A 10332-nucleotide genomic window follows, 5' to 3' on the forward strand; every position below is an offset into this window, starting at 1 on the left:
AATGTTTTGATTTGTGTCACTTTATTTTCTTTTTGTCTTAGGATATCTTCTTCCTTTTTGTATTTATCCCTACCGGTAGAATATATTTTAGAAAAATATTGTGTTGCACACCACTATACATAAAACAAACAACAAGAATTTACTTGGATAAATCAGTGAACTGTATTCAATATCTTCTAATGTGTCACAAAAATCTATTTTGTCTGATATGAGGATTGCAACTCCTACTTTCCTGTCTTGTCCATTGGCATGAAATATCTTTTCCCATCCCCTCACTTTCAATCCTCATGTGTCCTTTACCCTAAGGTGAGTTTCTTATAGGCAGTAGTTTGAAGGGTTTTTCTTTTTATCCACTCTGCCACTCTGTCTTTTGATTGGAGCATTCAGTCCATTGACATTTAAGGTAATTATTGATAGATATGTATTTATTGCTATTTTAAACCTTATTTTCCAGTTGATTCTACGTTTCTCCTTTCTTCCTTTCTTTTTTTGATTGAATGATTTCCATTAATTTGTGCTTGAGTGCTTTTCTTTTGAGTTTTTGTGAATGTAATATTTGGTTTTGATTTGTGATTGCCCTGTTTTTTAAGTATGCAAACCCCTTCCTGTATCTGTTTGCTTTAGCCTGATGGTCATATAAGCTCAAATGCTTCATTAAAATAAAAAAGAATCTATTTTCCCTTACTTCCCTTATCCACATTTGTATGATTTTGATGTCTTTTTTTTTTTTAATATCTTCATGTTGGCTTATTTAAGGACTGCTTTCCAATTGTGGTTTCCTCAATCCTAGTTCTTCCTCTTTTTTTTTCACCCCTTTTTTTTTTAGAGAAGCCCTTTCAGTATTTATTTTAGAATGGGTTTTCTATTGCTGTACTCTTTTTGCTTTTGTTTGTTGGAGAAATCATTTATTTCCCCTTCTATTTTAAATGATATTCTTGCTGGATATAGACTTTTAGGTTGCCGACTTTTTCCTTTCAGAACATTAGATAAATCTTGCCACTCCCTCCTGCCTTGTAGTATTTCTGTAGAGAAATCAGCTGAGAGTCTTATTGGGGTTCCCTTATAATTCACAGTTTGCTTTTCTCTCACTGCCTTTAGAAACCTCTCTTTATCTTTAACTTTTGCCATTTTTATTATAATATGTCTTGGTGTGGGCCTGTGTGGGTTCAATTTGTTTGGGGCCCTCTGTGCTTCCTGTAACTTGATATCAGTTTCCTTTAGATTTGAAAAGTTTTCAGCCATAATTTCTCCAAATATATTTTCAATCCCCTTTTCTTCTTTTCCTCTGGAATTCTTATTAGGCATAGATTGGCCTGCTTTATATTATCCTATAGGTCTCTTATATTGCTTTCTTGTTTTTTCACTTGGTTATCTGTCTGCTGTCCTGACTGGGTGATTTCCATTATTCTATCTTCCAAGTCACTAATTCGTTCCTCTGCATTATTCATTCTGGCCTTTATTGCCTTTAGGTCAGTTTGTATCTCTTCTAATGAATTTTCTAGTTTTTCATGCGTCCTTTTTATGTGTTCTAATTCCTTTCTGAGGGAATCTGCATTACTGTTCATATCCTCTCTTAATTCCTTCAGTATTTTCACTATCTCCCTTTTGAACTCAAAGTCTGTCAGCCTGCAGAGGTCTGTTTCATTGTTGCCTGATTTAGGTGAATTCTCCTGTTGCTTTAACTGGGAATGATTTCTGAGCTTCTTCATCTTGCTTGTGTTTTTCTTTTTCTGTAAGTTTGGGGAAGCCAAACTTTAGTTTTGGCACAGTCCAGGGCCAGCTGGTGAGTGGCTTCCTGCAGGCAGAGGGGCCTGGTCTGCAGTGGATGGCAAGTGTTTCTTTCTGTGGCAGGGGTGGAGGGCTGCACCAGGGATGCTCCACCCTCTGTGAGCTGGTGGGCAAGCATGCATGCTGGTGCACAAAGAGTTTCCTGTGGTGGCCCACCCCTCCTCCTCTCCCCTCCACAACAATGATGCTTTGTCTCTACTGTTGGTCCAGACTTTCTCCTGGGTTCCCTCTGCCGTGGCTTTCCACTCCCTGCCCTTAGTGTACCATGCCCCCTGCCCACGTCATACCAATCCCTATCCCCTTAGGCTGTCTCTGCACCACTAACCCCAGCCTGCTCCCAGGGACTGACCTCTGGGCCCTAAGTGCCCTGCCCCCACCCAAGCATCTTAGGCTGTGGTGTCTGTGCTAATGGTTCAGATTATCTGTGCAGCTCCCACTCTGCTTTTCAGCTCTTGGACCTGTTGCTGCACTTTTCTCCGTGTCTTGAGATCCATCCAGCTGGGCTGATCTTTCCACTGGTTAGGTGGCTTCCCAGGGTGTGGGTTCCTTGTCTCCCTTCACAGCTCCCTCTGGGGAATGCTAGTTTCATCCTGATTCCTTTTTGCTCTCTCTTTTTTTTCTTTTGTTCTACCCAGTTATGTCAAGAGTTTCTTGCCTTTTTTGGAGGTTTAAGTTCTTCTGCCAGCATTCAGTTGATGTCCTGTGTGAGTCGTTTCACACGTAGATGTGTTTTTTTTTTTTTTTTTTTTTTGATGTGTTTGTGGGAGAGGGAGAGCATGTCCTCTTACTCTTCTGCCATCTTGCCTCTTATCTCTAATGACTTTTTGACATTTGAATTTTGGAGGCAACATATATCACCTTTGAGTGTGCTATAGTGACCCATCTACAGAGGCACCTGTAGGCCTATTCGTTTTGACCAGAGGAAAGCAAAAAGAGATTCTACAGCAAAATCAGGTTTCAGTACAAGTATTTTTGCCATAATAGTGACTAATAGTTTTGCTGATCGTTCAAGAATTGGATGGGATAAAACTGAAAGATTGGACATAAGATAATTTGATGAAGAAATATATGTGTATCTCTCTAAAAACTGACAAAGATTGTGAAGATATTTCTATTTCTTATGAATTTTCACCAAAGGGAATGTATCACAGAGGAGATTTTTAGTATTCAGCTGAAGGAAATGACATGTGAATTTCAGTTGACATTTTTGTATGGAAATTATTGTGCTTTCATTGTGGTCCAATGAACATATTGGCCACAATGGCATGAACAAAGGGTTATGGTTGAACTCAAAAAATTGGACATTTATTATCAAAACTAGTCTGGCTACTGGTATTTCAAAGCACTTACCATATCTAGAGTATACCCACAGAATCCTTCTTATGATTTCATCATCCAGGGGACCAGATTGCCATCACTGGACCTATTTCATCATAGATGAAGGAAATATTTGTTCTTAGAGGAATAAACATGTATTATGGATATTAATTTGATTTCCTTGCTTTCAGTTCCCCTGCCAACAAAACCGTGAACATAATGACTAATTCACTATCATGCATTCTACACAGCATTGCTTCGGGTGAAGGAAATCTTTTCATAGCAGCTGACCTACAAGAAAGCTGGAATGGCTTATTAAAAACTCACATAAAGAACCAATTGGAAAACAAATCATGGAAAAATGGAATTTTTCTAACAAGATATCATTTATGCTTTTAACATTGTCTCCCCCAGACCAGATTCACGTCTCTGTGAATAAGGACCAATATGCAGAATTTTTGCTTCCTATCCCAGAAAATTTGACCTCTATTAGCTCAAAAATCCTATTCTCCAAGACTGCTTCCACTAGAGAACAAATTGAAAAGTGATATTGACATCTAGCCATTTTGAAGTCCTCATGCCAATGAACCAAAAAGAAGGGGTAATCTTTGTAGGAGAAAGTTGGTTGCTGTTAAACAATGGAGGTAAGAAAGATTGCATGTAGATCCCAGAGGACTGTCTGGTATAATTCTTAGGATCTTCATGTGCAATGATAAGAGTTCACGGAAAACCTCCGCAACTAGAAAGTCAATGCGACTCAAGCCTCAGAATCTCTGAGAATAAAGTTTTTAGCCATTTCAACAGAAAGAATCAAATACAACTGGGGTTCTGGGCTAGAGATACAAAAAACTATTGAATAACAAATTGAAAAAAGAAGCCAAAGATTTTAGCTATGAGCTTACGTCCTGTTACTGATGCAGTACTTTGCATATTTTATCATATTTCCCTACTTGTTATTTGAAGGTATTTTTTTGAATATACTAATTATTTTCTTATTCTTCCTCCTTCCCATTTAAAACAATTATTCAAGAAACATTGGAGGTTAACTTTAACAATTAGTCTTTAAGTAACAGAATATTCAGTGAGATCGTGACTGAATTTGATGAGTAACTAATGCCCCGAATGTATACAATGATTGTTAAGATTGTGTGCCTTCTCATTCTAGGTACAAGTAAGAACGTTTTGCTTGCAAGAAATGTATATATATTTTTATAGAAATATATAGAATTATTTTACCACGAAAGCTGAGCAGCCAAAGCAGTTGTTTATTGTACTTCAGCTCCAAATTCACCTTTCAAACTGCAAACTCTGTGATAAACAGTAATATCCCTTTATGCAATTCTTCCTTAAAGTGAACATGATGTTAAGACTTCTCAGAATAGGGTGCTAGAGAGAGAAGACACACCTTGCAATCTGTGGTGAAGAGGTTTGAGTGAGAACATTTCTAGTAGATACCATTTCCTGAAGGGATCAGACCAATGTCTACTTCAAGTTCGCCATGGATTTTCTGAAACCGTGTTACAGGGAAACCCTCTTACAGGGAAACATACCCCTGTGTGATGTGCACAAGGCTGCCTGTGGCTCTCATGGTCACACATCAAAATTAATTCCTGCTGCAAGAATCACATCTCCCCATACTAGGTGGTTCCTATGTTTCAAAGTCCTTCCTCTCTCCCACATGCCTAGACTCGCCCTGGTTGCTGCTTACCTGCTCCCTGACATACACTTTGGAGAGCTGCCTAATTTTTTTCCCAGTAACCCTGTAACAGCTATGTTCTGGCTAAACCAGTACATTTCATTGTGTTGAATTATATATTCTCCAGTGAGTTCTTTCCAAACTTGTCTTGTTGTTTGAGTGTTCTCCCTTAGCCCTAGGTCAAGAGATTCTTAGTTTATATAAGGTTTATACAAGGTTTCTTATAGCTTATAGCATTATTCCATCATAAATTATAATTCTTTCTATTAAAATATGTCTTTCTTAAAAGCATTTTGAGACATATTTTCAGTCTCCTGATTGAATCCAGACTGCTACAGGAACTTTTCTACTCCCATCCCTTGGGAATCATAATGTGTCCAATAATAACCTTTAACATTTTAGAACCCAAGTGTTATTTAAGTACCCCAAAGAATGGATAGTGTGTGTGTGTGTGTGTGTGTGTGTGTGTGTGTGTGTGTGTAGTAATAGAAGTTTATGTATAACTGGGTCACCATTCTATACAGTAGAAAAAAAAATTATATTGGGGAAATAATTAAATAAATAAAATTAAATTTAAAAAAAGAAGTTGAAAGTAGGAGTCTACAATACAATAAAATATAGAAATTAATATAATGCTGATACAAAAATATAAGGTAAATCATATTTTTTTTAAACATCATATCTGTTTTTTTCTGAAAATATATATACAAACATTGACATTTTATGCTATTATATCATTGCTTTTGTTATTTTGTTTGTGAGTGAAATCAATGTGAACATTATTGACCTCATTAAATGGCCAATGTAATACAAATGCATCAAATTGTTAACTAACAAAAATAAAATAGCTTAAGTGTAATTATGATTAGGATGTAACTCAATATTTCTAGATGCTCTGGAATATTCACTTATAAAATTGTACTTACTAGAATCAGAATTTACTTAAAGTGCATTTATTAGATGTGGGAGTTTGGGGGGTATGATGATATTGGCAATATAATGTTCTGGAAATTCAAAGGAAAATGGAAATAACATTGATTATAGATGGTATTGAAAGAAATTTCCCAAACACATGAGGTACAACCTCTAGATTTAAAAATGGGCTCTGGGAGTTCCCGTCGTAGCACAGTGTTTAACAAATCCGACTAGGAGCCATGAGGTTGCGGGTTCGATCCCTGCCCTTGCTCAGTGGGTTAATGATCCGGCGTTGCCACGAGCAGTGGTGTAGTTTGCAGACGTGGCTCGGATCCCACGTTGCTGTGGCTCTGGTGTAGGCCGGTGGCTACAGCTCCAATTGGACCCCTAGCCTAGGAACCTCCATATGCCGCGGGAGCGGCCCAAGAAATAGCAAAAAGACAAAAAATAAATAAATAAATAAATAAAAATGGGCTCTGATGAGTCAAAATCAATTTATTCTAAACATTTTTAGTTAACATTGAAGAAAAAGGAATATTGACAAAGAAAGAAGAAACAGTAAAATTTGCGCTTCACAATAGAGCGGTAATTTCATAATTTTTATTGAATATTTTAATTTTCTTATTCATAATAATTTATAAAATGTTAAAAAATTGTTCTCATGGGAGTTCTCATGGGAGCACAGTGGGTTAAGTGTTGTCATTACAATGGCTCAGGTTGCTACTGGGGCACTGATTCAATTCCTGGCCTGGGAAATTCTTCATGCTGAAGGAGCAGCCAAAAAAATTAAATTAAATTAAATTAAAAATAAATGAAAATTGTTCTCAGAAATGCTAAAATATATACCACATAACCAATGCCTAAAAAAGTATAATATATATATACATGACATTTGTTTTAAGTGATTCAAGAAGATGTTAAATTATTAGTAATATTAGTGATATTAAGTTTACATGGGAAGTAATAAAAGGCTTCCCTGTGGTCATTGTCCTTAGAGCTAGGAATCAAACTGTAGACCAAGACAGAATCCTGGCTTTTGAGTGTCACGACTGGACTAAATCTAAATGGTATTCAGCCATCTTTCCTTATCATTACATTTGAAACGATATTATTATATATAAATTTATACATTAATAGCTTTGAGAAACAATTTATCTTTAGAGAAAGAAGAAGGAAAAAAGGTGAAATTTGAATTATGATTTTTAAACAGCTGGTTTGAATTAAAGATGCTACATTTCAATATAAATCACATTTATATTTTAGTATGTATTTTTGAATTCATGAATATAAATAAATATATTTTCACCAATCCAAAGTATGTTTTGCTTAGAGATAGATATTATAAAATTCAGTTTCCTAATTTGGTCAAGCTATTTCTAGGTAACTATAACTATATTCTTCTAACTGGGATAATGAATATTTTCTCTATCTTTATTTCTCTCAATCCAATATATAAATAATTGCAGTGTATATGATGTGGTCCTGAATTTATAAGGCTATGGATATATATTAAAAATATATGGGAGTTCCCGTCATGACACAGTGGTTAACGAATCCGACTAGGAGCCATGAGGTTGCAGGTTCGATCCCTGCCCTTGCTCAGTGGGTTAATGATCCGGCGTTGCCATGAGCTGTGGTGTAGGTTGCAGACGCGGCTCGGATCCCATATTGCTGTGGCTCTGGCATAGGCTGGCAGCTACAGCTTCGATTCAACCCCTAGCCTGGGAACCTCCATGTGCTGCAGGAGCGGCCCAAAGAAATAGCAAAAAAGACAAAAAAAAAAAAAGACAATATAATTAATTATTGTTTCATGTACACATTTACCATGCATTTCAGTCTAAATAATATCTATTGTTGACATTTGCCAGAATTCAAATAAGTCTGATCTTAGTAAGCAGAAATGCTGAAGCAATTTATCAATTCTAGGTATATTTGATCATCTTGTGTTTCAATATTCCACTAAAGCCTATGCAATTGAGATTCAATTATTTTCTTTGAAAGGAATATATCTGTAACAGATTTCTGAAACTTATATACTTACTATTATGTGATACTTATATTATAAAACATGTAACATTTTATATTATATCCTGAATTTCAATATGACTTAAAATCATTAATACAATTTATAAGTGCCAGTGCCTAATTTAGGGAAATTTAGTAAATTTTCAAATCACTTGGCATCTGAATATTGAAAACATTTTCTTTTTAGTCAGTGATTAGAGCTTATGTGGATTTTGACAACTTGGAAGAAAGTTTATATTTGGTATTTCTTAATGAAACAAAAATTTTGTGATAAATCAAAATGAAAATATAATTTGAATATCACATCTTTTGAAGTGTTATCATAGTTTGTTCTACAGATATGGAAGAATAAAAATAAATCATGAAATACTGAGTAAGTGTGCACAAGCCCAGTGTACCAACTCTTTTTCCAAAAAAAATTCGAAGTTTCTCAATGCAATTTTGGGATTATAATTTGGGAAAAAGAAGCATTGTTTATTACCTGGCTATATTATGATAAAATTTCTGTTACCTTTTCATAAATGTATAATGGTCTTTTTCTAAAAAATGCTGAATAGTATAGTAATAACAGGATTGAATATAAAACATTTATGAATATTTTAAATAGTTTTCTATGAAATAGGATTATATAGTTGCCCAGAAATACATAATTCAAAAAAGTGTACACAATGGGAGTTCCCGTTGTGGTGCAGTGGTTAACTAATCCAACTAGGAAACATGAGGTTGCGGGTTCCATCCCTGGCCATGCTCAGTGGGTTAAGGATCCGGCATTGCTGTGAGCTGTGGTATAGATCACAGACACGGCTCAGATCTGGTGTTGTAGTGGCTGTGGCGTAGGCTGACGGCTACAGCTCGGATTAGACCCTAGCTTGGGAACCTCCATATGCTATGAGTGCAGTCATAGAAAAGACAAAACAAAAAACAAAAAAACAAAATTAAGGATTTCCTGTTGTGGCTCAGTGGTTAACAAATCCAACTAGGAACGATGAGGTTGTGGGTTCAATCCCTAACCTTGCTCAGTGGGTTAAGGATCCAGCATTGCTGTGAGCTGTGGTGTAAGTTGAAGACCCGGCTCAGATCCCACATTGTGGTGGCTCAGGGGTAGGCTGGCAGCTACAGCTCTGATTAGACCCCTAGCCTGGGAACTTCCATATGCTGTGGGAGTGGCCCCAGAAAAAAAAAAAATGACAAAAAATAAAAAAAAATAAATAAACAAATAAACCGATGATCTCTTAAAAAAAAGTGTACAAAATGAATGCTATTTTTAGAAATGAATGGAATAAAGAGGGGCATTAAAGAGAAAAATTTAACAGAGACCATAGCATGAAAACCATCAGGAAATTTTTAATTCTTGCCTTTCCCTAAAACTTTCATGAATGCTCTAGCCACTTCCTTGTTTTGGAGGCTGTAGATGAGGGGATTCAGCATGGGTGTGAGGATTGTATAAAAGACAGACACCATCTTGTCTTGGGTTGGGGAACGGTTAGAAGTGGGTCGCATGTATATAAACAAACCTGCTCCATAGTACATTCCCACCACCATGAGGTGGGAGGAACAGGTGGCAAAAGCTTTGTGGCAACCCTTTCTAGATCCCATGCGGATAACTGCCAGAATAACACGAGCATAGGAAACAAGGACTACTGCTACCGGGAAAACAATCATTATTATACAGCAGTAGAAAAGAACTTCTTCAAATATTGATGTGTCATTACATGAGATAATTAGCAGAAAAGGGAAGTCACAGAAGAAGTGGGCAATTTCCCGGGACCCACAATAGGAGAAGGAAAATGTAGCTGCAACATCAATGACACCATCAGTAGAACCCAGGACCCAGGAAGAGGCAACCATAAGTCCACAGATTTTGGGGCTCATGAGATTGGTGTATCGTAGAGGGTGGCAAATGGCACTATAACGATCATAAGCCATGACTGCCAAGAGGAAGCACTCACAGCCAAGTAGTGATGTATAGAAGAAAATTTGTGTGGCACAACCTGCAAAAGAAATGGACGTGCTTCCAGACAAGTAATTGTAGGCCATCTTGGGTACAGTGGTACAGATGAGCATGAGGTCCATGAGGGACAGTTGGCTGAGGAGGAAGTACATAGGGGTGTGTAGCTGGGTGTCCAGGTAGATGAGGAGAATCATGATAGTGTTTCCCACGAAGGCCATTGTGAAGATGCCCAAGACCAGAGAGAAGAGGAAGATGTGGGTGGGACTGTGATCAAAGATTCCTAACAGGATGAAGTCAGAGTTAAAGGTCTGATTCTCCAATGCCATGATGAATATGTTTTTATCTACTACAAAAAAAAATGATATGTTTGGCTGGTAAACATTTACTCAGTTCCTTATATAGAATATGATTCTGGCAAATTGTGTAGGTCAATACATCATGAATTACACCAGAATTACAAATCTCAAAGATCAAGAAGTATAGTATCAGAGAGAAATATGTCCTGTTGATACTTGCCTCACTTATAAAACTATGGAATTGCCTTAACTTCAACCTCAGTATTCTTTATCTCAACCAAAAAGTTAGGGTAATATTATGTAATATTATATTATTGCTATGGTTTCTATAAAAAGGAAACTTC

General features: G+C 36.6%; 1 protein-coding gene across 1 annotated transcript; it reads right to left on the reverse strand.

The window, feature by feature from the left end:
• Positions 1-9085: 9085 nt before the first annotated feature.
• On the reverse strand, positions 9086-10018 carry LOC100514452 (olfactory receptor 2M3-like). The gene has a single exon (XM_003124216.2). It carries the CDS (start codon positions 10016-10018, stop codon positions 9086-9088), a length of 933 nt encoding a protein of 310 aa, XP_003124264.1.
• Between the last annotated feature and the right edge of the window lie 314 nt (positions 10019-10332).

The sequence above is a fragment of the Sus scrofa genome, chromosome 2 (genome assembly GCF_054392235.1).
Source record: "Sus scrofa isolate SSC_HxYL_T2T_F1_AM1 chromosome 2, Sscrofa_HxYL_maternal_Yorkshire_Landrace_v2.0, whole genome shotgun sequence".
Taxonomy (NCBI): domain Eukaryota; kingdom Metazoa; phylum Chordata; class Mammalia; order Artiodactyla; family Suidae; genus Sus; species Sus scrofa.